The 27,284-nt window shown below is 43.7% G+C and overlaps 1 protein-coding gene across 2 annotated transcripts; it reads left to right on the top strand.

Annotated features, from left to right (window-relative positions):
* Window positions 1-1,471: 1,471 nt before the first annotated feature.
* STK38L (serine/threonine kinase 38 like) lies at window positions 1,472-27,284 on the top strand. 2 transcript variants are annotated; one of them, XM_027693571.1, is made up of 14 exons: window positions 1,472-1,530; window positions 12,798-12,942; window positions 13,959-14,010; window positions 14,742-14,864; window positions 15,355-15,438; window positions 16,322-16,445; window positions 16,916-17,070; window positions 17,847-17,949; window positions 18,547-18,608; window positions 19,467-19,584; window positions 19,753-19,876; window positions 21,452-21,547; window positions 22,382-22,473; window positions 23,658-27,284. In XM_027693571.1, exons 2-14 carry the CDS (start codon window positions 12,809-12,811, stop codon window positions 23,783-23,785), a joined length of 1,395 nt encoding a protein of 464 aa, XP_027549372.1. In that variant the 5' UTR covers window positions 1,472-1,530; window positions 12,798-12,808; the 3' UTR covers window positions 23,786-27,284. The 2 variants fall into 2 exon arrangements, with proteins under 2 accessions (XP_027549372.1, XP_027549371.1); XM_027693570.1 differs by lacking the exon at window positions 1,472-1,530 and having other exon boundaries at window positions 12,750-12,942.

The following is a 27,284-nucleotide window of genomic DNA, read 5'->3' as shown; positions in this document are numbered from 1 at the left end:
GCCATTTTTAGTGTTAAAAATAGGATTCCATAAAGCATTTTTATGTTCCTTAAGTGCACAAATTTTGTTCTTCCAACGTGTATCTGTGGGAAGCTTTGCCAGGGAAGCAGCTCCGTCCTGATCTGACTGTAACACTAAACTCAAGGTAAGAGTCAGGACTAAGGCAGCAATTCCATGTCTCAGCTCTTCCTTCAGGTTTTTGGCAGCTCCTGCAGGTTTCCCTTTGTGCCTCACATGCTGATGTGGTGTTGCAGAGTTAACTTACTTTCTTTTAATTGATTTTTTGGTGGCTCTGATTGGTTTTGTTGTGCCTCACTTTCCCCGTTTCTGAAGTCAGGTTGGAATTGTCCACATTTTTTGAGAATTATATCTGGAGAGTCTATATGGATCAACATCCCTGGAAGTGTCCAGGAAATGGCTGGATGAGGCACTTAATGCCATCATTTAGTTGACATGGTGGTGTTTGGTCAAGGGTTGGACTCGATGATCTTGGAGGTCTTTTCCAACCTTTATGATTCTGTGTTACCTTGGATATATCCCTGCTATTAAATGAATGGATTTGAAAGGGGCCTGTTCCCTACAGGCTGCTGTAGGTACTTGTTACAAGTCAGGGATCTCTGGTCCAGTCCTTCCCTTGCTCATAAACCTTCAAACTCCTCCCTGGCTTTATTTCCTTTCCTTTAAAGTCAGGAGTGATACAGTTGCCTACTTGCATTACCAAGATCACGTGTTTTATGTTTCAGTTTAGAAAGTACCTCAAGATCTGGGTGGAAAATACTTTAAAGGGGCAAAACATCCTTTGCTTGAAGGCTGGGAGGAAGATCCCTCACCCAGGGAAGCAGGATAAAGCTGCAGCTCCAGCTCACTGGAAGATGAAGATCCTTTCTGGCACTATTAACATGAGGAGGAATAACCCAGAGGGGAGGAAAGCAGCTTGAGGCTTGGGAGCAACCCCAGGAGACCTTTGGAGCTCTGGGCATGCTGGGAAGAGGGAGGGCACACCTTTCCTCCTGGAGGCTGCCAGCAGCTTCCCTGTGCTTTCAGGATTTGCTGGAATTTCCATAATTTATTTTGTAAAGTTTTACTCGAGGGGATGCCAAACAAAAAAGAGGAAAAAAAAAGCAGCCTGGCCTCCAGATCTTGTTCTACCCCTGAGTTCTCATCTTAGATCTGGGGAGAGTAATGAAATTTTTATTATGGATCTAGGCTAGGGAGGTAGGGCTCAGTATCCATGGGGCATAATCTGGGGAGTAAAAAGTGATAGTTTTTCATGGGTCTTTCTCACTGCTTCTAAAATTTGGGATTTCACTTGGTTTTCTTTCTGTAAATGCGTGCAGTTAAAATGTGTTTTAAGGCTCTGCTGAAGCAATAATTAATCACCTGAGGAATCACAGATGTAAATGTTTTTGATTCTGTGCTAACACTACATTATTAGACTGCCTTCTCTTTATTTTTTTGGTGCTCTGTATTTCCAGGAGTGAAGAGAACAGAGCAGAGCAGCTGCTTCCCAGTGATTTGTGGAGTTGAGAGGTATTCCCTCCTTACCCTGTGTTACATCCATGTGACAAACTGCATTCCTGATATTGTGTGGCTCAACTGGGAAAGCGTCAAACTTTCCCAAGGTTGGCTGTTTATCAGAGCTTTAAAAGGCAGCTGATTAATGATATTTGCATATGAGCAGCAGAGTGTGCAAACACTGGCTGGGGAGTCATTCCAAGGAATGCTTTCAGCTGGACTCACAGAGCAGCATTTCACTGAGGCTGCTCAGCTTGGAAATACTGTCACCAAACTTGGCCTCTTGCAGTGGGTTAATATTTCATTGTCCTTCCTGTTGTTCTTCCCCATAAATTTTCCTCCTGTTTCTGAAATCTGAGATTTCAACCCTGTCCTTGGAACAGGGAAAACCATCTCATTGCTTATATTGCCACATGCCCTCCCAAATCCACAACACACAGGCCAATGTCTGCACTCACCAAATGGGCAGCTCAGGCAAGGCAAAGAAGTGGCCACGTGTCTCATATTTTTGGGTTAAATGATGAATTTTCAGAGTGAATTAATAATTTTTGAATACTTAAGACCACAGTCCATCATACACATGAACTCCTCAAGCTCCTACCATGACTGCTGGCTCCAGGGATGATGTTTATTTTCTTGTAGGCACACCCTAAGTACGTTTTTGCTTTTTTTTTTTCCTCTGTAGGGTTTGTTTTTGCACATGGGGAAATAAAATAGACTCCAGATCATCTGTTCCTTAATGCAGTTTCCTGTGTTGTAGCCAAAGAGCATCCTTTCTCTGGGCATACATCATCTCAAAATATTCAGGACTTCAGCTCTTGCATCGTTGGCCAGAAATTTCAGGGAGTTTTAGTTTGCAGGAAGGTTTCCCCACCTCAAGTTGCCACTAGAGGTTGTGTTTGGGATACCTGAGCTGGTAACTCTGCTGGGAGAGTCGTTGAGTGGGATGAGAGGAGAGGGATTAAGGAATGAGTGAGAAATTTGAGTGAGCCCTAAAGTGGGTGCTCCTGGTGTGTCGCTGTAGATCAGGAATTGCTGTTCATCGTGATCAGCCGTTCCCATGAAAATCAAGTGGATTGTGTTCTGTGTTGTTGCAGCTGAGTTTACTGGACTCACCTTTATTAGGAAAACTACTGGAGTGCCTGGCCAGGACTGGAGGGATCAGCCACGTGGAGAGGAAGGGACCTGTCTTTCCAAGAAGTAATCGCAGACCTGCACTGGCAAGTCCTTGAAGTAGGACTTGGCAGCAGTGTCTGTCCTTTCAGTGTGAAGGCCTTGAGCATGGGGCCCATCCCCACAGGGAAATGTTCATGTTAAATAATATTTCCAAAGTGGAAATGACCTCATTCTTCCTATTTGGGTTTTTCTCTGGTTGCTATTTATGGGAAATAGCTGGTCGTGTCCAGCTTGTCAGGCAGTTCAGATGGCTGCCTGAAGGACTTGTTTATTTACCACTCCACCAGGCTCTGTCTTTGCACTGAGCTGGTGTTTCCTCAGGTTTCCTGCAGGGAACTCCACTTGTGTTTATCTCCACTTGACAGATAAAGGAATGGAGGCACAATGGCACTTGGTCACCTCACAGGGCACTAGGGACACCTTGAAAAGGAGCAGTAAGAGCCACTCTGCAGGAACATGAGTGGGGCTTCTCCTTGGAATGAGGTGACCTGTGTTCCATGAAGAGCCCTTCTTACTGCTGATCCTGCTCCTTGTCCCAGTCAAGAGAGTGCTTAGCCCTCAGGACATGCTCCAAGGCTGTTCTGAAGGCTTCCTTGGTGGGAAGGGCTTGCTCCTAGAGAATTTTCTGTTCTTCTTGCCATAATCCATTTCACCTTGAAAGCACAGGAAACTGCGCTTTTTAAGAATTATTTGGTTTTAATGTGAAAATTTTCCCCTTCTGGCATGTTTAACATCCAGGCCCTAATATCTCAGAGAAACTTCAGCAGATCTCTTCTGCCCCTTTTTCCTCTCACTTTCTCTTGCCCCTGAATGTAGCCAGAGCTTTTCCCCACACCTTGTTTTGCCTCTCTTATCCTTTAACTAGGAAACCAGATAATAGAATCAAATATCTGAGCCTAATTTAAAGGAAAACACCACCCATTCCGAGTCCAAGAATTACCTTTTACTGGGAAATACCCCTCACAGACGTCATCATCTATCTCCTATGTGCAAGACTTTTATTTCCTTTTCCTTCCTTGCCTTTCTGTTATCTTCCTAGGAGGGTGAACGTGGGATTGTGTAGGAGGGATCATAACAAAGCATTCCTGGTCACCCTTCAGCCCTGGAGGAGAAGAGCAGTTGGGGCATTAAGGAAAGGCTGCAGGAAGACTGGGATTTCACAAAGGCTCTGCCTCTGGAAGAGCTGTTTTCCTCTGTAGCTAAACCTCCAAATTTCAGAGGGATAAGGCCCAAGGTGGTCTGCTTTGTGTGCCAACAGCTGTCTGCTTCTCCAAAAATCACATTAAAGGAATGAGCTGTTGGAGTGGGATTTGACCAGGCAAACATCTGCTCTCCAGTGCTGCGTGTGCTGACAACATGCACTACCTGCATTTAGGGATTTGTAGGGCCAGAGGGATCTGTTGTGCTCATTAACCCTGACCAGAGGCACTGCACAGGCCATGGCAGGTCACTGGTGTTCTGCATCTCATTTAGCAACTCAGCTCCTTTGCTGGCACAGACTTATCGTGTGTAATTACTTAATTTGATTGATGGGATCTAAAAAGAGCCTGGCAAGAGTCAGGGATTCGAACACACATCAGTGGAAAAGGAAAAGCAGTCTTGGTGCTCCCTTCTCCTCCAGCATTCTTCAATGCAGAAGTCCCTCCTAGTTCCTAAAGGTCTTGCTTTCCCAGGCTCCTTGGAAAACAGAAGAGCTTTAGAGCATGCCTAAAATGTGAGAGTTTTTTGGATCAAAGCCGAAACTGTGTTGCAGTTTCATTGACACTTTTAAATAGTAGATGCATCGGAAACTCCTCCTCTTATACTTTACTTCTGTCCTGAATTGTGTCTCTTGGCCATGAAAGATGCAGAGAAATCCATGTTCCTTTTTGTTCATTTTGGAGTGGGACATATTTTTTGTTGGACCTGAGCAGAACTTTATCCAGCTGAGGAGGAAGCAGATTTTTGATCACTGACCTCGCTCTGTTTGTAGTTATTTCACGGTCTAAAACATTGCAGCAAAATATTTAGCTGGATTTTTTTTTTATGCCACTGAATTTAGCAGATAGTAAAACAGCATTTTCTGATGCCTGGCTGCAAGTACCTGCTCAAAGCTGTGAAAATGCTTGAGTGCACAGGAATGCAATTGCTCCAGTACATAGAAGGACTTCCTGTTTTTAGACACTTGTGAGAGGACAAAGATTTGCAGCTCTGTGAGACTTGGGGAGAGCCAGGAGAAAGGACAGACACAAGTGAGCTGGAGCAAAGCTATGAAATCCTGTTTCACTTGGCTTTCCAGGAAGCTGCTGCTTTCTCTTGTCCCCAGGAAATTCAAATGCATCAACTCAGATTCCACGGTGAATCCTGGAAGAGAGGAATGGGACTGCATGTCTGGTTCCCTCATCATGTCTTGTGCTTCAGGGTGTTGTCCTGAGCTGACCTCCCATGTGGAGCACTCCCTGGAGGACAGCAGTGTGTGGATACACCAGCACCTCTGTTCCCTTCCCCTTCCCAGCTCTAGCCCTCCATCCTTGCTGATGGAGCAGAAGTACAACCACTCCATCCCCTTTCCTCATGAGGTAGGTGAGGAGTCCTCCCTTGCAGCCACACACAGTGAAGCAGTTTGAGAGGGTACTTCTAAACCCCAAATGATTCTCTTAAAAAGTCAAGAAAATCAAATTATTTGAAAGAACTGAGCTCGTGAAGTTTTTGGTGTGTCATCAAACGCTGAGTGTTCTGAGTACAGAGTGTCTCCAAATGTGCTCCTAACTTTGGGACAGACTGTTGATAGAGCATGAAAAATGTCACTGTATGGCCAAAGCTTCAGCAAGTGGAGCTGACATGGAAGTGACCTTATTAGTGGGTTTGTGTTTCCAAACTTTAGATGACCAGTCTCCCATTGTTTGGGAAAGCCGAGGTTACGACGTTGGGATCAAAAGTTTCTTGCTACTTCAAGTGCACAAAAGATTAACTCTAAAAGGAAATAAATGTAGTGTATAGCTATATCTAGTTTATATATATATTCCCATATATATTTTTGTGTATCCATACATAGTTTTCCCCTTTTCCTGTCAGGGAAGTGAATTTGTGTTCACTGCTCGTCGAAAGTGGCAGAGAACTGAATCCTGGCCCCTGTCTGTGGGAGAGCCGTGTTGAATAGCAGGAAGTCCTGGAGTGCAGCACAACTCCAATATTCGGTTTTTATTCCATATTAGGAAATATTTCCTTATCATTACTGCGGGTGTGCTGGAATGATTTCCCAGATTAGTTTCTGGGAGCCAAATTAGGATGAGGAGGTGCCGTCACTTAGTCCTCGCTTTCGGAAAACTCCCCGGGAAGGAAGGAGCAGGCTCAGCTTTGGGAAGGGTGACCCTTGTCAGTCCAGGCAGGTGAAAGCAGCCTCACCTAAGCCATTTTAAAGGAATTCATTTCATCCTGGTTCCTCAGTCTGGGCTGTGCAGCTCCTCGTGCTGGCACAAACCATGGAGCGGCAGCGGGAGGGAAACAAACAGATGGTTTGACGGAAAACAGGATGGCTCCTTTCAGTCCTGGCTCATTCCAGCTTGGAGTGTGTGCACAGCATGGCCTGGGCTGGGAGGGGCTGCTGGTGTTTCTCAGAGGGGCTTTTTGCCTTCTCTGATCAGAGCCCCACGTTGACATTTTGGGGTATTTATAGGTGTAGGAGTCTTCTCCAAGGTATTGCTTTATTTTGAAAGCATCTTTTTTGGGTGCGTTAAGCTCTTCTTAACTCTTAATTAAGAGTTTAGGGTCTCTGGGCCTCGTTGTCCCGTACGTCTCCGTGGTGTCACCACCATCACCGTGGCTGCAGCGTTTTCATCCCGGGCCCTGAGTGTCTGTGAACTTCTCCTCCAGGTTTTCCCACAGCCATGGGAATCGGGGACTGGGAGTGTCCCCTGGGTTTGGTTTAGCAAGTCATGGAGCACTTGCTGCTTTTAGCTGGGACTATAATGGGTGGCTCACCCAGACACTCCATGGGGAAAGCAGGAATGACTTAAAATGGCCAAAACATTTGAGCATCTTTTGCTTTTAAATAGCAAAGCCTGTTCTGACACGGCTAATTTTACTCGTTTCTTAGTGCTGCTTTAAATAGAACAAATATAATTCATCCTGTAACTTTAGAGTAGCAAAACTTACTCAAACAGAACGTTGTAGAGTGTCAGTGATGTCTTGTTGCAGTTTTATTTAATTTTTCCCTCTCAGTGGGGACTGTTGTAAAAACTGGAGGGTGTCAGAGTGTAGCACTGAAGAAGAAGAATCTCCGTGTGAAGTATCTGCTTTATTTTATTTGTCAGGGAGTGTTGCTTCCTTTAGGTAGCAGATTCAATAAAACAGGGGCTTGTGAATGGTCATGCTACTGAAAACATGAATTGTTTCATAATGCAATGTTTGTTTTTCTGTCTGAAACATCCTCCAGAGCAGCGCTTGCCGAACATGCTGATCTAATAACTCTGAGCTTCAGGAAGAGCAGCCAGCATCATCCTGAGGCTGGCATGGGAATATTAGGTCAAAACCTATTGACCTGAAGATTTTGGTGGTTTTTTTTTATTGATATGAGTGAACTTTGAACAAGGTTCTGTTCTGAACATGGAAAGCTGTATTTAGTAATAACACAAGTGTTGAGATCAGGCTCCAAGACGTGACAAATACTGGCCCATAACTGACATAGATGTGAGTGGTGGGGTTTTCTTGCCTTGCTTCAGGATCCTGGAGCATTTTATGTGTTAACCAAAAGCTTTGGAAATGGATTTAAAGAGGGTTATAGGAAAAGGAGACAGAAAGCCAACTGTGTGCTGGGCTGCACCCAAAACAGTGTGGGCAGCTTTGGGGGGGGATTCTGCCTCTCTGCCCCGCTCTGGGGAGACCCCCCTGCAGAGCTGCCTCCAGCTCTGGGGGCCCAGCACAGCAAGGACATGGAGCTGTTGGATCAAGTCCAGAAGAGGGACACCAAGGTGATCCCAGGACCTGAAGGGAGCCCAAAAGGAAGATGGAGAGATACTGTTTCCAAGGGCCTGGAGTGACAGGAGGATTTGACAGAGAGCAGGTTTAGATTGGATATTAGGAAAAAATTCTTCCCTGTGAGGGTGGTGAGGCCCTGGCACAGGTTGCCCAGAGAAGCTGTGGCTGCCCCATCCCTGGAAGTGTTGAAGGCCAGGTTGGATGGGGCTCTGAGCACCCTGGTCTAGTGGAAGGTCCCTGCCCGGGGCAGGGAGTTTTAACTAAATGATCTTTAAGTCCCTTCCAACCCAGGCCATTCCATGATTCTCTCCAGGAGGAGGTTGAGTACAAACATTTGGATGGTGAAAACACACCCAGCACAGTTGCAGAAACCATAGTGCAGAAAGTCCTTTTCCCTTGGGACTAATCCCATAGTGTGACCACTTTTTCCTTCGGTTTCATCCTTGGAACCCTCAGCTGTTGTCCAGCATTTGTATCCCTGCTCTGTTTGTGTGTGGGCTCACACCACCCAGGGCTGTGTTTCAGAACATGTCACACCACAGCGTCCTGCTGAGCCTTGGGCTGTTTATCCCATTTATCTGTCCCTGCCCACCCTTTTGGTGTGAATCATGCTGTTATTTGTGTGTGCTGGGCTGGGTTTTTTTTCATTTATATATATATATATCCTGTCTGTCTTTAAGAGAATTCAAACAATTTGGAGACAGCAGGGCTGGTGCTCGTACTCCAAGCCTTGCTGTATCCTTGCTGCTTTCCTAGATAGCACTGCAATTCTTAAATACAATCCTTGTCAGCAGTGGGTTTTAGTGCCTGGCCTGGGGAGCTGCTGTGCTGTGTTGTCTGGAAGGAGCCAAGCAGCTCTCACTTCTCCTCCAGAAGAGCCCCAGCACTGAGTGATAACTGGAGTTTCTGAAGGTACGACTTTATTGAGCTCTGTGTGTTTACTTGGCAACTGGTCTGGCACCAAAAGCCTCGCTCCTTTCTGCTTTACCTTCTATTTCTTGAGAAATGCCATGTTTATGCTTTATTTCAGGGGCAAGTTCAATGTCATGCTGAAACAAAAGGGAGTTTTCAAAGGCAGGAATATGCTTTGGTACCTACCTTTTCCAGAGGCTTTCACTGAAGAGCCGAATTCCCTTGGAATTTAAATGGGAACTTCATGAACTTTGCAGTTTTACCCTTTTTACTGTAGCAGCTTCCTGACCGCTGGGCTTTAGGGGTGTGCTTGGGTGGGTGAATGAAAATTCTTGTCAGCCTTTCTTTGACTTGATATGGTTATTTGGGAGAAGGGATTGGTGTTCCCTGTCCTGCTGGACATGTAGCTTGACATTTTAAATCCAAATGGAAGACCCAGCGATTTCATCATTTCCTATGGGGAAAAAGGTGCTTTTCTCTCTGGGAGGTTTGCTCCCAGACTGAAATATGCCCTGAGGACAGAGTAAATTTATTCCAGAGCTGTGGTATTATTATACTACACACATGGCTTCAAAAATAAGACTGGATTCTGTCTTCTCATCCCTTCCTGATCAGGAAGGGATCCCACTCTGTTTCAGGGGAGATCAGTTCTCCACGTGCTTTGACTTCTTCCATCTCTCCTCTTGGGAGCGGGTGGGATTGGAAGCCTCAGTGGCTTTGCTCTCATTAACCCGAGTCTTAATCCAAGGAAATCTGAGGAAGCCGTTAATGACAGGCTGTGGGAGCTGCCAAGAAGTGCCCCAGAGAGCACATGGGCTTTGAGTAACCGGTGGTGCGGCAGAGTCTGGGGGTGGGGGGTCTTAAATGTGGAGACTCTGTCAGGAAAATGGATTGAGAGTTTGACTTGGAGCTGTTGCAACAAACGGGGGTGCAGATTGGAGTAAATGCTGCTTGGCCTTTCTCTGCTTCCCAGTCAGGAATGGTCTGGGAATAAAAAGGTCAATTAGGCAACATTTTTTTACCAGAAAGGGGAGGACCCTTCCAACTGGACTGTTCTGTGGTGGATCAGGAGAGACTTGCTCAGAGGAGTCTCTTGAACACTCCAGAAGCATTTGGCTGTTGTTCCCTGCTCCCCCTTGTCCTTCAGGAACATCCTTGCTCTCCTCCCCTCTGTGCTGCTGTCCCATCTTGCTCTGGCTGCTGCACATCCACAGCTCCTCGTTCTCATGCCGTAGGTTCTTGCTGCGATGCCGAGCAGGCACGAGGAGAAAGGCTCGGGCTGGGAGTTGAGCCATCCCTGCAGGAGGCTCTGGCTCTGTTTCCAGGCCAGGAGCACATATGGAATCCCTGCTCCTGGCAGCTCCGAGCCTTGTCCTGCGGGCTGTGCCCTGCCCAGTGTCTCCTGTCCATTAGATCCCTTTGATGTCTTTCTCCTCCACATTCCCAGCCCTTTGGAAAGAAAGGTCTGTGATCCTTGTCAGCCAGAGGAGTTTTGGCCAAGTGTGGCTGGTTGGATACGACCCTTCCTTGTGGGCCAGTGATGCAGCAGGAGTGGAATGGTTCCATTATGCAAGTGCCATCAATTTGGGTGAACTCAGGAGGCTTTTGAGGGCATTTCCAAGAAGTCTTGGGTGGCACCTTTTCCAAGCATTCCCGTTAATGTGGTGAGGTCAGTCCAGGCTCTGTGCTGTCAATAAAAGGTCCTATTTTGAAGCTTCTTCCTTCCCGCCCCCATCCCCTCCGGCATCATTTGTTTATAAAGGTCATGTTTAAGGGCTGTGCTTGGTTACTCCCAGCTGGGTATTTAGTTTGGCATGTGGATTTGTGCCTTGTTTTGGGGGCTCCTTAGTGGAAGCAGAGAGGCGGGAGGAAAAACCTGAGGAGGTTTTCTCAGCTGTGAGAAATCTCACGGGATTTTGCAGGATACCTTGCCAGGTCTGTGCTCTTTTCCTCTTACTTTGGGGAATCTGGAGAGTTTAGGACATTTCTTGGTTTCACAATTTTTTTTTGTTGTGGTTTTGGCTTGTTTTTTATTTTTCCACAGTGGCAGAAATAACTGGGGACACTCCTCTGTGTCTTCCTACTGTAGGAGCACAGTGAGGGGCAGCCCCGCTGTGGGTAACGTGATGTGCTGGTGCTGGAATTGGGATCTCCTTTTTACAGGATTCAAATGTAAGACAAATAAATAAAGCCCAGTGACTTTGATTTGGCAGTGCCTGAATTTGTGAGTGTTTGCAGGAGCAAACAAATCACCAGGAAATCAAACTGCAGCGTTGTTTTATCCTCCCAGGCGTAAGAGACAAGCAAAGGAGAAATATCCGGTGCTGGAGTGGATAGTTATACCTTAAGGTTAATCCATTCCAAGCCTGGCTTAGGGCTGCTCTATCCTGATGCTCCAAAATTATCAGAAGGCAGGTTTTTACTTCATTAGGTTGTTTCTTGAAATAACTTAATCACACTTTGCTCTGTTTGATCTGGGTATGTCAACGCAGTGTCGGCTTTGCTCTCATCCACCTCTTTTATATTTATATTTTCCCACCTATCAAGAGAAAAAAAAAGTGTCAAGTTGTCCAAACAAACTCAACAGGGAGAACACTGCTAAATTCTCCCAGCTTTTGGAGCCATATTCAGCATGAGTTATGCCTTTGTGTTAAGAATGGACCCCCTTAATTTTTAGTCAAGACTATTAAGAATTGACAGATCTCATCTTTTAGTGGAAGACTGAAGGGTATAAAAGATTGATTAAAAACATTGGTAAAAAAATAGAAATATTGACATCATTTTGAAGCAGCTGCAATGCCATTAAAGCCTGTTAGTATCTATATAGAGATATATATTTTTATTCTCAGAACTCTGGCGTCTTCAACATACACAGCTAAAATAACATCTCCATAATAATAAAATGCCTTTATTTGTGGCACAACAGCTTCATCTCTGGCAACAAATATCCTATTGTCACATCATCAAATCCAATGAAAAATCCCCAGGGTGAAATCCTGTCCTTGCAAAGGGTGACAGGGAGAATCAAACCAAAAAAGCCTGGAGCAGAGTTCAGGAATCCTCCTGTCCCGCTGTGGACAGGCAAGTTTCCTTCTGTGTGAAACTTCTAATCAGTTCACTTTAGAAGGTCTTAGGATCTGCTTGGATATCCTAATCCTACTTTGGGCTTTGGCTTCCTCACAATCCCCTGGTGAAGTAGCAGGATTATGTAAATAACCAACAGGAAGCCCAGTGCCTGGAGGGAGCCCACAAGGAGGATGGAGAGAGACTATTTCCAAGGGCCTGGAGGGACAGGATGAGGGAGGGTGGCTTCAAACATCCAAGTTCTTTGGGATCAAGATGAAAGCTCCTGAGGAGAGCAGCCTTTCTTCTTTCCTCTTTCTTTCTCCCCAGTTTTTAAATGCCCAGTGACCACATGCAAGAACCTGTAAGTGCTTTATCTACATGGGTAACATATTTACAGCTGCCTAAGGAAATTCCCCTCTGATTTGGAAAATCCAAACACAGGGAGCTCTGTAAGGAACAGAGGTGGCTGGAAAGGAAACAAGAGGAATGACCTTGTGTTGGGAAAGGGTTTTTCTATTCCTGGTGGTTGGTTCTTGATCTATAATGCCCAACCACCCAAAAAACTGCAGCAACAGAAGTTTTCCACTTGAAATACAGCAATTCCAGTGTTTTAATGTGATGATTTCTTGAAATCCACACGTAACTTTGTTGAGCAGCTTTAAAATTCAAAGGTATTTGGGAGTTGTTTTCTATCCTTGAAACAGCTTCTCCTGTGGATTGGGATTAGGGGTTTTATCCATTTCCTTTTTCATTTTATCCTGGTCTTTTTGTAGCTTCTGGAATTGTCAGAGGGTTGTGACATGTCCAGCTGTGGGGTCTTCCTCTCACCTTCCCCTTTTCCTTTCTGTGCTGTGCTGCCTTTTCCTTCCCCCAGGCTGGGCTCAGATCTTCCAGAGGGACATTTTCCTTATTTGTGGACAAGCTGCCCCTGCATCATTCCATCATTCCTCGCTCTGATTCAGCCTTTGTTTTGCCAACATGTTATTTTTTCAGAGAGTGGGAAGCACATCCTGCTCTCTCAGGATAATCTGATAATAAAGTTCTTTAACGGAGTTTCATGTATCTGAAGAATGGTGCCTTCCCTGGGAATTCTGGAGAGTTTGGAGATGGAGGGTGGGAAAGAGGGCTGTTTATTTCTGGAGTGAGTAATGGTTTGCCATGCTGTGTTCCAGTACATGTTACCATGGCGATGACTGCAGGGACCACAACATCCTTTCCCATGAGCAACCACACCCGGGAGAGAGTCACAGTGGCCAAACTCACCCTGGAGAACTTCTACAGCAACCTCATCATCCAGCACGAGGAGAGGGAGACCAGGTACTGCCTCTGCTCCCTCCCACCCCTCTGCAGCTTTTCCTGCTTTTGGTGGTGCTTGTTCTTCCATCCCCGTGGGAAGTTTGAATGTGTTGGTCAGCACCACTTGAGCTGCTCCGAGAGCCCAGTCCTGTCCCTGCAGTGCTGAAGTGCCACTTGAGTGAAGTGTCAAAGCCCCAAGTGTGTGATTGTGATGAGTGTTGTGTCTTAGATTGTCATTAGTGTGTGAAATTATCACTCCCCTGGGAATATGTTTTTAATTGAGGGGTTTTCACTCAAGCAGCAGGGCTTCTCTCTTCATCACATTTACTCATTATTCCATGTAATGGAGTTGACTCCAATTGGGAGAACAGACTGTCTACTGAGGGACATTGATTTGGGGGATGCTGCTGTCCTTCCCTGAGTGCAGAAAGACACCCCCAGCCTTTCAAGTCTTGGCTGCTGCCCGTGGATAACCAGCCTTTGGAAAGCTGCATCCTGTCAATGCTGACAAGAAGTGTCCTGAGGGTGGAAAAAGAGGGGTCCAGCAGCCACATTGCCATGGGCTGACCCCCTGCCAACTGTGGGGTATTTCCAGGCTTTGCTCCCGACTCAGAGCCTCCTAGCCTGGCATGGCACAAGTTGGAAGAGTCTTGGACTGGTGGGGGTGAAAGCTGGAGGTGTTGGAGGTAGAGCTGAGACAGAAACAGTGAAAAAACCATTTTTATTCTGCTTTGTAATCCTAATTGATAAAACCAGCCTTAATTCAAGATATATATGAAGAAATGTAAGTCATCAGAGTGATTATTATATATTTGATGCCTAATTCTGCAAATCCAGAAGTATGTGCTTAAATTTGCTTCTCTGTTTTTGACAGCTTTGGGCACAAATGAGTAACTGGGTGGAGTGGGCTATGAGCCTTCACGTTTTCATTTGAGGCAAATTCTTTAGTGTTTGGAACATGTGAAGCAAAGGTGTTGTCTTGCTGCAGTGTTATGTTTGGGTTTTAATAAATAATCCCCTGTTTCTCCCCTTGGCAGGCAGAAGAAGCTGGAAGTGGCTATGGAAGAGGAAGGCCTTGCAGATGAGGAGGTAAAAATATTACTTAAATAACCTTAAAAACTGCTTCAAAAATAGGATTTGGGGAGCCTACAGAAACATCACCCAGCAAGACAGCAAGTTTTATTTTGTAAAGCGTTGCCCCTCTAAAAAAACTTGTTTATTAGGGAAGCTGGGAATATGCTTGAATCATCCTTCCAATAGCTGGCTAAGGCTTTTCATGCCACCCTTAGTTCTTATGACACATGGCCACAGTGTGTTTTTCAAAGATTAAAATTGTTTGCTATTATATTTGGCAAGGGGGAAAAAGGTGGGATGTGCTTAGAAAGCAAAATGCTGAACCGTTTTTCCTTGATTTAAACAACAAACTGGCCCAGCTTTGCTCCGTTTGGATGCGGATGAGGATGAGGAGGGATCTCTGGTTGCCATCTCGCAGAGCTTTGGTCACTAAGTTGCTCTTTTGAGGCCCATTACATCATGTCTGCCCTCAGGATAGGCAGGGAAATAAGTAGGAAGAGTGGCTGGGTCATTCCTGAGGTTTTGTGGAACTTTTGGGAAGCGGGAGAAGGAATGTAGGTGTGTGATGCCATCTTGTGGCTTTAAACGGTGCTGTATCCAGGCACAGAGTCTGGCAGGTGCCTGAGCACCAGAAACACCTCTCCTTTTACATTTGCCTCTCCCACTGGGATTCCAGAGAGAGAAGGGAGATTGCATATCCTGAGTTTCTGCTGTCAAATGACTTAGAAATTCCCGTGTTTCCTCAGAAAAAGCTGCGCAGGTCCCAACACGCTCGCAAGGAAACGGAGTTTCTGAGGCTGAAGAGGACCAGACTTGGCCTGGATGACTTTGAGTCTTTGAAAGTTATAGGAAGAGGAGCATTTGGGGAGGTTTGTGGCATTAAAACATTTTAATTACAGAATAAAAAGTTCCAGGTGGGGAGTTTTATTGCAGAAGAGGAGCTGTTTGTGCAGCTCTCCAAGGGGAATAAGTCTGGTAATTAATTACCTGCACCAATTTCTCAAGGCCCTTGGCTTCCCATGGCTTCCCAAGTTGATGTTGCCCATGAAATGATGGATTTGCAGTTGCACAGCTCTTCATAAACCTCCTTGCTGCCATGTGTCACCTCAGTTATATCCACCCCTGAATTTCAGCTTGCACAGTCCCAGCCTGCCTGGAATTTACTGTGCCTGCTCACTTTTCCTAAAGCCACAACTGTGTGTGTGCCATGTAGAAATATTCTTTTTTCCACTGTATTTTTAAATATTTAACAAAAGAACTTGTCCGTGCCTGGCAATTTGGAGCCTTCCAGGAGAATTCCGTGCCAGGATGAGGTTTCTGATGCAGGGAAGACTGACTGGGTTGTATCTCCCATCACAGGTACGCCTGGTTCAGAAGAAGGACACAGGTCATATTTATGCAATGAAGATCCTAAGAAAAGCAGATATGCTGGAGAAAGAGCAGGTTTGTGGTGTACAAATCCCCGAAATTCCAAAATTAGCCTGTCTAGAAAATATTTGCCGTCTTTGAAGCCTTTGAAACCCCATGAGGGTTTGTGGAGTTGCCGCCACAGCACAAAAGAAGCAGAAATTAGGAAATAAGGTCATGAACAGCATTTTAAAAATATTTGGTTTACAACCAATTTGGAGTAGTGACAAAGACTTTATTATGCTCTGCTTATCAAGATGGACCTTGTAGTACTGAATCTGTAAAACTCCATTTCAAGGAAAATGTTTCTTGAGAAATAATCCCTCCCAAAGTAAAAACTCTTTAAAAGGTGAGATACCAACAGGTGTTTCATTGACTTTGTTTTCCTTTGTTTTGGTTTTTAAGTTGGGTTTTGTCTTGTTATGGTTCTTTGCTTTGATTTTTTTTTTGTTTGGTTTGGTTTTTGCTTTGACTTTTTTAGCTAAAAGTACTTTAGCAAAGAAATCGAGGGTGGATTTCTCAAGTGAAAAGGCAGATTAAAAGTAACTTTAGTCCAAACTTTACCCATCATTTGCCTTGTATTTCACTAGAGAAACAATTCCATCTTTTCCACCAGCTTTATCTGTTCCTTCTAACAAACAAAACCAGCTTAACAAATTGTGTTTCTAGAGATTTCTTTTGCAAAGTTGTGTGAACTGTTATTTTCAATACTGAGTTAACTTCTGTGGGTTTCTGGGGGATAATTTTTGAGGACTTTGTAGGATCTAGTAAAAAACCATGACAAATGAGTAGATAAAGCACATGAAAATAAGGGTTTTTTACTAAACATAGTGAAAAATATTTTATAGGACTAGGAATATAAAATTATGTTGAAATATTTCATTGTTCTTTAATAACAGTAATTTCAAAAAAATTTCAGGTGGCCCATATCCGAGCAGAAAGAGATATTTTGGTTGAAGCAGATGGAGCCTGGGTAGTAAAAATGTTTTACAGCTTTCAGGATAAAAGGAATCTTTACCTGATCATGGAGTTCTTACCTGGAGGTGAGCTGTGTGCTGTGGCTTTGGGTGGTACAGGCACTTCTTCCTTAACTTTTGGTTAAATGAATTTTGCAGGCATGTGACCATTCCTGATTTTTAGGGGAAGGGGAAAGGTTATAAAGGGGTGTTAAGTAGACTTGAATTAAATAACTATTCTACTACTTACTGCTGGAGTTATTGACAGTAAAAAGAAATTACGAAAAAGCCATTGTGCAATAAGTGTAATGTGTGTTAAAATTCACTATGTTTTTCTGGGCTGTCCAATTAAAATCCCTGTTTAGGATTTTTTAACAGCTTCACCCCCATTTTACTGAAAAAGTCAGTTGGGTTTGTAGGTCCTTGCAGTAACAGTTTTATAATTAGTAGCTGTAAGGCCAGTTCCAAGGTTAAATTTGGATTCTACTGGGGTTTCTTAAGAGTCTGGTGATTGAAATGTTCTGGTTCCTAAGCTGGGTTTTCCTCTCTCTGCTCAGGAGACATGATGACCTTGCTGATGAAGAAAGACACCTTGTCAGAGGAGGAGACACAGTTCTACATCTCTGAAACTGTGCTGGCCATAGATGCCATTCACCAGCTGGGATTTATCCACAGGGATATTAAGCCAGACAACCTTCTGCTGGATGCCAAGGCATGTCCTGTGCACTTTAAACTTCCAAGATCCCAGTCTGTAGGTCACAGTGCTGCTTGGTGGGAGCCAGTAGTGCCACCTCCATGATTTAGAAATGGTCACTGTACTTTCCCTGTGTGCTTAAACAAAGCAAAATTCCCCTTGGGATTTGTTGGGAAGCCTTACAAAGCAGGGCTTTTAAGGGAGAAGACTCACTTAGGGTGTCCAGATGCTCATATTCATTAAAAAGTGATCCACTTGCTTTCCTGCACCTTGAAGTAACTGGAACGTAATCAGTTGAATTCTCTGATTTTATTCCCCCTCACAACACTCTCAGACTGACCATAAAGTGAGCCCAGTTAATCATCACAGAATCCTGAAATTGTTGAGGTTGGAAAAGACCTCTAAGACCATCCAGACCAACCATTATCACAACCTACACGAGGCTGTCAGGTTTGAGAGGTTCTATCCAGCACTGATGCCTGGAAACCTGATTAAAGCCAAAACAAGGCAAAGGAATTTTGTCCTGGAGCATTTCTCAGTCACAGTGGTATCCAGTTCAAAACAAAACCAGGCAAAGTAGCTGCCCCCAGCTATTGTAAAATTGTAGATATGACCATTTTGGGGGAAAAATAACCTGTTCAAGAGAAAACCCACTCTGCCAGTACACCAAGGTTCAGACTTTATTTGCCTGCTTGTCCTGTGAAAGTGTGTGCAGTTATTAAAACCTTTATTTTCCCAAGCACTGCCTTTCTAAATAATGTTTTCATATTCTCTGATTATTTTTTTTCTTTTAGGGTCATGTAAAGCTGTCTGATTTTGGGCTCTGCACAGGTCTAAAGAAAGCTCACAGGACAGAGTTCTACAGGAACCTCACACACAACCCACCAAGTGACTTCTGTGAGTATAACCTGCCCCAGTTAAACACTTCAATAGTTTGGAGCTGCAGCTGTACATGGGACACGTGTTTCTGCTGGAATAAGCAAGACTGGGCAGGCTGATTGCATTTCATTGGAAAACTGGAAATGCTTGTTCCCTGGGACAGGAAAGAAATGATGATTTCTATGCTGTTCCCATATGTTTGCACATTAGATATGAATTCTTAATGTAATGTGTCTATAATTGTAGTAATTTAATGTTAGTGAAGCTACAGACATGATCTTTCAGGAGGGACATGGGGTCCATGTGCCAAAGAACTGGAATCAGTGACAATCTCATGAAGCTTTTTAGAAGCTGATCTTGGATCAATCTCTAAAACTTTTAGCAAGTTCTAATTTAGAATTGCTGGTTAAATGTCCTACTTACATGAGTTTCATGTGAATTGGACAGTAGTTATTCTAATTTCCCCCTTATTTCAGTTATAACTGAATATTTGTTTTGCAGACTAAAGGATTCTAAAGACACAAAAGTTATTGTTTAAGAATGAAATCTTACCCATCTTTTTTCTCTTAGTTCTCATAAATTAATTTATTATCTAATAACTATTTTTCAAATTAGCATTTCAGAATATGAACTCCAAGAGGAAAGCAGAAACGTGGAAGAAGAACAGGCGACAGCTGGTGAGTTCATTAAATAATATTTGGGGGTTTTTTGCCCCAAACCCTCAAAACATAAATCATTATGTTTTTGGGAGTGTGTTGGCACTGGAGTGTTGGCAGCAGCGTTATAGTGAAGAATGGTCACATAATAAAGGGAGCTTTGGCATTAACTGAACCAAAGGAAAGTGTCTGTCTCTGGGGTTGCAGAGTTTCATCCCTGTCCATGATTTTCCCCAAGCAGCAGCTGCAAAAACCTTCAATTTTCACATTTTGTGACTTTTTATTTTGCACGCTCCATTTAAAAAGTGATCTACTGCACTATTGCCAAAAGGTGTTTTGGGTTGTCTCTTCTTCCCTCATGAGACATGCTGCCTCATAGGGGCTCTGTTCCACAGCCCTCTTCCTGCTTGGAATTAGATCCCTGAAAAAACTGCGTCTCCAGGTCAGTAAAGACAGATGTGGCAGAACTGTGGGGGTAAACCAGTCCAACAGAGAAAAGAAAAGGCCAAAATCAACTTGCATCAACATTTTGGAAAAGGAGCCCCATTTTTGTTTTTCCATTGGTTCAACTCTAAATGTCCCAGGTCTGTTCAATAAAATGCAGAGCTACTAAAACTCTGGCTAAAATGTCCTTCTCCTATTGCAGTGGAAATATGCCATGATTTGAGCATGTTTAGGAACATGATTTCCATTTACTTGTAAGGTTCTCTCATAGGTGTTTACTCATATAAAAGAATAATATTGGGATTTTATTTACTGTGAATTTTCATACTTATTCTTGTCCATCCAAATATATGTGAATGCCCAGGAAAAGGTTTTGCAAAGTGTAAAACTGTAATGTTCATCTTCTAAAGAGTTTATTCCTTTTTTTTTTTCCAGGCCTATTCCACTGTTGGAACCCCAGACTATATTGCACCAGAAGTGTTTATGCAGACTGGGTACAACAAGCTGTGTGACTGGTGGTCTTTGGGAGTGATTATGTATGAAATGTTAATAGGTAAGTTAAATAACTTGAAAATTGTTCAAAGGTGTAACATTTGTCAATTTGTTCGAAAGAGGAAACTTTGGGGCTTTTGGGATTTGGGAGCCCTGCTGACAAAAGCAGAGACCCAGCTCACTTTGCTCTCCTGGGAAAAACTCCTTAGTTTCCTGTTTATTTGTGCAGGGTATCCACCTTTCTGCTCAGAAACCCCACAGGAGACTTACAGGAAAGTCATGAACTGGAAAGAAACGTTGGTATTTCCTCCAGAGGTGCCCATTTCGGACAAAGCCAAGGATTTAATCCTAAGGTCAGTGAGAAAAGCCCCACTTGCTCAGCCAGGGGCATCTTCCACGGGATTCAATTCCCATTCTACAGGAAGGAAGTTTCACGTTGAAGGGACAGTTGGTTTCTTCTGTGTCACCATCCTTGATGGATTTTTTTTTTATTTTCCCCCCTTTGCCATGTGTTTCACATGAAGGAATAAGCTGGAATCATCTTGATTTGTACCATGGTATCAGGAGAAACAGAACAGACAAGGAAAAAAGAAGGAGAAAAAAGGGATTAACACACAACTTTTCCCAGAGGAGACTAAGAAATGCTCACCAGCATTTAATGCACTGAACAGAAATTTTTGGATGCTTTGGATTTGCTCACTTTTTGTGAAATTCCAGTTTTTAATCCATTTTAATCAGTTTGCACAGAAGTTTTTGTGAGGGGTTTAGTGACAAGGTCAGGCAGAAATGCTCCCTTGTCCTCAGAGGTTTTGAGGGGAGGGGAAGTGGGTGGGTTTTGGCTTTGGTATTTTTTCCTCTTTTTTTTTTTTTTCTTTTCAAAATTAATATTAGAAACTTCCACAGTTTTGTTGCAGACAGAAAGGGGAATGTACTTCACAAAATTAGAATTTATTATTATTTATCATTCAAGCAATGCAGCAGTAGCACACAAAAACATAACTAATAAAACAGTGATCCTGAATCCAGTTACAGTGATACCAACAGCTCAAATCATTTAATTATTGCTAATCCTCATTGTGTAAAACAGTTTTATTGCATTTTCAGTATCTATTTCTCCAGTATTCTGCTCAGCCTTCCTGCATGTTGTCAGCATCCCGAGTTCCTTGCCGGGGAATTCTTCCTCCTCAATCCTGGCTGTGCTTGGGGAGTTTTTAATTATTTCAGTATATTTGTTAGTGTGTCTTGCTCATGAATTTACTCACACAATGACTACTGGCATTTATTAGTTTGTCTCCATACATGGAAAGATTTAAATTAGGGTCAAACATCTTTAGTTGGAGATAATCTACTAAAATGAGGTCAAAACACCCTGCCCGTGCTGCCAAGTGTTTCCCATTTCCAAGAGGTCTCCAGAGGACTCCACATTGGGCAAGACCAAGCTTTTTTTGTTTGTGGGTGTCATATCATGTTGCAAAGCTCCCTTTTTGTGTGAGCTCCCTCACTGTGACACCTTTTGCCGCCCTCAAAGAGTCTGCAAGGGCAGCATAAAAAAAAAAATGTAGCACATACAAAGGACAGCTGGGATTTAAGGAATTCCTGGGTGAGCATTGGAATTCTCACCCTCTCCTGGGTGAGATGCTTCAGAGGCTATTCCAGCCTCTGAGTAGGGAATTTAAGCCTCCATTCCAAACTAATCTTACAGGGCTGGAACATGCAGCAACTTTTCACAGACCTCTAAGATGGGGATGCAAAAGTTCAGAAAAGGTGGAAGTTGTTGGCATTGTAACTTTTCTTTTGGGACTCACAATATTCTGCTTCTATTTCTCATCTCTCCTGGATGCAACCTCCTGAAATTTTTGCTACAGGATACTATTGCTTCTGGTTGCATTTATTGTAACATTCCCTTTATTTTATTTCCCCTTTTTCAGGTTTTGTACTGACTCAGAAAACAGAATTGGTAGCAACGGAGTAGAGGAAATAAAAAGTCATCCCTTTTTTGAAGGAGTAGACTGGGGACATATCAGGTAATATATACACACACATTTTGGAGAGAGAATAAAAGCCATGAAAGCAAGAATTTCATGTACTATGATGTCAAGGATGATTATTTCCAATTTATCTTTGATTTTGAAGGGCAGCTGCAGGCAGTAGGTGGGTGACAGCGAAGGTGTTCAGGCCTTGCTGACACTCATGGGTCTGTTCAGAGTTTAACTGCCTTGAGATGCCTCAGGTTGCTCTGGATTAAATTGTAATTGTAATAATCACAACTGTCTGAGTTCCCAGCTGGAAATGCCTGCCTTTCCCACAGGGCCGTGTCCCAGTGGGAAGGCTTTCGTGGGACAGATCCCGTGGGCAGTTTCCAAACCACCTTAAAACTCTTTCCAGGGCTCCCTAATTGTGGAGCTGCTGAAGCAGGAATGTGTCAGAGCCAACCTGTTTGGGATGGGAGATGCTGGTGACAGTGGCAGGAGCAGAAGCTGCAGTGGGAAGGTGCTTGGATGAGCACTGGGATTGGAAAGCAGCACATCTGATGGCTCCAAATGCAAGTGAAATCCTGCTGGGCTGGGTAGGCTGGGCCTGTGATGGCAGTGATACCTGGGAGCCAGATAAGCCTGGAATGCTCTTTCAGTTAATGGGAAAATGATGTTTTCCCCAAGCCTGCCAGGAAGATCCCAGTGCTAGATAGGGAATGAGTGAATGCCAGAAACAGGTGAGTCAGACACACCTTGATGGACCCAGGGGAACCTTTGTGCTCTGAATTAAAGGGGTGTTGTACTGTAAAAACCTGAGTTAAACAAAACTGGAACTTGGTGTCTTTTCCTGCTATTCACTGTGCTGGCATTTATTTCTGCTTGCAGGGAAAGACCAGCTGCAATCCCGATAGAAATCAAAAGTATTGATGATACTTCCAACTTTGATGAATTCCCTGAGTCTGATATTTTACAGCCAGGTGAGACTGTCACTGGAAATTCCACATTTCCATCTCTAACAAGCCAGAAGTACTCCACGGGAGCTTTGCTTGTTGTTTATATTAATTTTTCTGATACCCTCATACTCAGACTCCACCTAGAGACTTCCTTTGAAATATAAGTGTAAACCTGGGATCCCTTAGAGTTTCTCCTTCCTTAGGACTTCGGAGTAGAAAATAAAAGAAACTCAGAAAATTTAAGAGTTCAATCAATTAGTAAAAATAGTTTGCACAGACAGTGAGCACAGAAAGCAGTACAGTTTCCTGTCATGCAGATTCTGGTAAAACATTATCCATAAGAATTATACAAAATCTGGGTTTGTGGTTTTCTTTTTCTGAAATGGCTTTTATGTAATGGCAAGGAAGTTTGTCCTTTGACGGCTTTGCATTAAAATCTTCTTTTAATGCAAAACAACCCCTCTCTAGTGCCTCAGTAAAGCTGTTTAAGTCCATGTTTGAGTAATGCCAAGAGCATTTGTGTTGTTTTGGCACTTCAGACCCACTGGCAGTGATATTGTACTTGTAGATCCCTAAATACAAACTTCAATATTGGTGTGTTTGGCATTTTAAGTTGGAAATATTGTTACAAGGGTATAAAAGCAGCAGCCAGAGAGGTAAATGTAGAAGCCCAGTGACTGTCAGCATGCAGGATGGCAGCCTGCACATAAATGAGGCTGTGCAAGCCTTGCTGAAGCTTTAAGCAGAGAAGAAGTCCTTGGAGAGTTAATATTCTCTTGGGAGAACTTGGATATGCCTTGTTCGTGGTGTGTAAATGTGTTTGTTGTGCTTAGAGCATCGTAGATGTTATGGGTTTTGTAATCCTGTCTTCTGTGGGTGTGTGAGAGATTTCTCTCCAGGTCTGGGAGCCTGGTGCAGTGTGTAGCCATAATAAAAAAAATCCCAAAACAAACAAACAAAACCCTTTTCAACTTCAGAATTATATTCGGAAGCTGAAAACTAAGAATGCTCAGAAAACTCAGCTCTTCTCAGACCATTGACAAAAGGCAACTGACCTGATTAAACACAGGATTTCTTCCAGGAATTTCTGCTGGGAGGGAAGTAAGAGTTCAGGGCTGTTTATATCTGTGAAAAGTCCTCTCAGAGGCAGCACTGGTTTTAACTGTTTGGGTTTTTTCCACGTGTTTGCTTTTGTCTCTGAATTCCAGTGCCAAACACAACGGAGCCTGACTACAAATCCAAAGACTGGGTTTTCCTCAATTACACCTACAAGAGGTTTGAAGGGCTTACTCAGCGTGGCTCCATCCCTTCCTACATGAAAGCTGGGAAGTTGTGAGGCAGGACATGAACCCCCAGAAGGAATTGAAACCACAAACCTCAGGTAGTGCATCACCAGACCCGCTTGGCGTTCGTTATCAACACATTGACTCTGGTGCGCATCGACTTCACGTGGAAATTCTACAGGATTAGGATTTCTGAGACTACTACAGGAATTAGTTGGCAGTGCCAGCTGGCTTGGGTTTTGTTTTGTTTTCTTTTTTTCTTTTTTTCTTTTTTTTTTTAAATATTTGAATATTTTTGTTAACTTTATTATACAAAGGTACTGGAATAAAAGGAACGTGCATCCCTTTTCCTGCACTGCCTATGTGTGGATAACGGTTAATGCTGCCTCTCTGTACTGTGGCTTTGTTTGTACTGTAAACCATCTAATCCACCCAGGAGGGAAAACATATCATTTGGTGCAGCGTTGTTGTTGGCCTGCTCACCTGCTGGGGTTTAGATATGCAGTATGAAAAAAAATAAAATTGCCCACATTTGCCAACTTCTCTGAGCAACTGCTCGAGGTTTTTCCATTTGTGGGCTGCAGATACCCCATGGAATTATTTTAAATAGCAGTGTCCTGCTTCTGCTCTCATTTTCCCCCCACTCTAGGACTTTATCAGCCCATCATCCCTTCCTTTTCCCACTGTGTGTGGCAGTGGGATCTGTGGTCTGTGTAGGGGCATTTCTGATTTCAGTAGTGGTATTTCTGATGGGTATTGCTGCTCAAGGTGGTGATGCCTGCTGGCAGCTCCAGGAGAAAAAAGGAATCTGAATAGAAATGAGCAAGATGTTGTTTAACAGAAGGGAAACATTCTGATATACAAAGTTTTGAAGGGATGGTGGAGTTTCTAGGACTGCATTCCTGCCTCTGCTGTACAGCACATCATCTTAGTGCTGCTCATAATTCAAGCAGCCTTTTCTCTCTGTGCAAAATGTACTCTAGAAAAGGGATCAGATTGGGGCTTTTTCTTCCTAAGAAGATCCAGGCAGAAGGAATCCTTTTCTTTCCAGAATGCCCTGGAGCAGCCTCTGCCCAACTAGAGGAAGTGGAGTGTCCCAGGAGGCTCAGACTCTCCAGTGGGCTCTGTCTCCTTGTAGTGTCTCCCTCTAATGTGGCCATGGGATGAACACCAGTGAAAGGCACCCTAAAACCTCTGCAGCCCCCTCAGAGTGAAGCACAGGATGTTTGGGCATCCAGTAGGAAAGACTCCATTAGTCTGGCTTTTGCAGCAATATGAAAGTGACTATTGGAAAGCCATTAGAGAAATATTTATTGCTGTATCAGCTGTACTGAAGGACTTGTATGCTTTGAAAACACACTGGGGGGTTCATCTGCTGCCTAAGAGACCATTTACCAGCAAGATTTCTGTGCATCAGTGCCTTTCTGATGTGCAGGTACCCTTCCCTCATCCAGCTGGGTTCCCTGATCCAGCTGCTGGGTTCCTCCAGGGCTTCAGTGATGTCTTTCCTCCAGTGTTTTGTCTCCCTTCAAGCATCTCATATCTGTTCTTTATACAAAAAAGCTTCAGTCTCCAGCTCATCCATGAGGAGCAGCCAGTGCCTCAGGGCCCAGAGTTTACACAGGGTTATATCAGAACATACCTAAGCTAAATTTTTGCCTGAGTGCTGGACTTAGGTGGGAACAGCTCATGGATCTCCCAGATTTTCTCCCCAGACCTTGTGCTAATTAATGCCCCTTTGCTGCTGTTGGAACAAGGTCTCTCAGAAATTCTCCAGTGTGCTGAAGCTCAACCTGTGGCCATCCAAAGACTGTCCAAAAACAATGACTCCGTTAAATCCACCCTCCAGACTTCATCCTGCCAGTGCCCCGACAGCTCCTGAGGCTTCTCAGGAAAGGAAATGCCTTTTCAGAGGCCTTCAGTCCAAGGCAGAGGAGCTCAGGCAGAAAATACCCGAGATGAAACTTGGCCCCAAAAGGACACTGCTATTCAAAACAATTTTTCTTGGGTTTCATTTCCAGGCTCATTCCTGGGGCACTGTGTGCACTGGAATTAGAAGTCCTGCAAGCACCACCTTCCAAAAGCCCACACTGACCCTTTTAACATGGCCTAAAAACAAGTCTTTGCTTGGACTTGCTAAGACAAGTTTCATGGAAACTGCAAATGCTCAGTGATACTGGTGATCTATTTTTTTTTCCTGTGGGGTTTGGGGAAGGGCAGATAAATACACACTTAATTTAAAGCTATCTATTAAACAACTATGTCTGTACATACTCACTGGTTTACAAACTCGGGCAAAAGCTCAACCCTTCTATTTGTAACACTCAAGGTAATACTACTCATTTAAAACTGCAGATGATTAATCATATCAGTGCTCACATAGGAGTTATATCCATAGGGAAACAGCCTGCAGCCTATCTAGCATAAACTCCTGTATTGTGGTAGTTGATTTTTTTAATTAATTTTTTTTTAAACATAGCATTATTTTAATCAGTAAGTCAAGTTAAACAATATTAACTGCTGCTTTTAGGATGATAGGGGTTTGGTTTTTTTTAAAGGTGAAACTGTGACACTGTAATGGATTAAAGAGAACAGCAGGTTATTGTACACTGGCTTTCAAAAAAAGTGGAAGTACAACATATCCTTTGTTATTTTTGTCTGATTCCTTTGGATGGTTGTGTGTTTTCCTTTGGTGATGTTTGTCACTGTGCCATTTATTTTTCTTATTCTTGGAGTACCAAAGATCCTGAAATGGCTTGATGATTGCAACCATGTGAAAATTTATTTTCTGGGAGTCTGTTTTGTTAAACTTTTGTTAAAACGTGGAATTGTTGTATGCAAATCGTTAGCAGAGCTTTGCTGGGAAGTTTAACCTATTCCAGCAGGGAAAACTTGAGTGCATCGATGGAAGTGAAGAGCCTGGATCTGAATTCCCTGGAACTGGGGAGGAAGCTTGGATTGGGAGCTGCAGCTGCACTTTTGCACTTCGTGCCATCTCCAACCAGCGGGAGTGAGTGGCCTTAGGTACAGGACATCAGCAAGGCTTGTTTGGAGTGCAGAAGGAGTTTACAAAAGGAAAACTTGCCAGCATTCAGAAATCCAATGTTGCACTGTTGAATTTGCCTTGCTGGAGAGTTACATAAGTGTTCTTTTTATAGGTCAATTGTTAAACACCTGAGCCATTGGATATTCAGTATGGAAAACAGCCCCGGAGGGGGGAAGTTCCCCTGAGGGCAGGGATGTGGTGTCTCCTTCCCAAGAGGGGACAATCCCCCTCTGGCACAGCCAGCAGGGAATGCTGCAGTTTAGCCAGTGAATGCTTAGGAAGTGCTCTCACCTGCTCAGTCCCACAGGCATTGTAACACACTGTACCTTGTCCTTCCAGCGCCGGGATCTCACAGCAGCTCGTCCTCGGAGTCGAAATGGCAACTGCTCTATTTTTCCTAGACTGTTTCATTAGGTGTGGTTGGGAAAGTTACATAGAAGCATTATAAAAATTTATATGAGGCTTTTTACAGCATTTGAAAATAAAAGTAGCATTCTTTTTGTAAA

This window comes from Neopelma chrysocephalum, unplaced genomic scaffold, assembly GCF_003984885.1.
Source record: "Neopelma chrysocephalum unplaced genomic scaffold, ASM398488v2 Primary Assembly neopelma1_92, whole genome shotgun sequence".
Classification (NCBI taxonomy): domain Eukaryota; kingdom Metazoa; phylum Chordata; class Aves; order Passeriformes; family Pipridae; genus Neopelma; species Neopelma chrysocephalum.
This window is presented reverse-complemented; position numbering and strand designations above follow the sequence as displayed.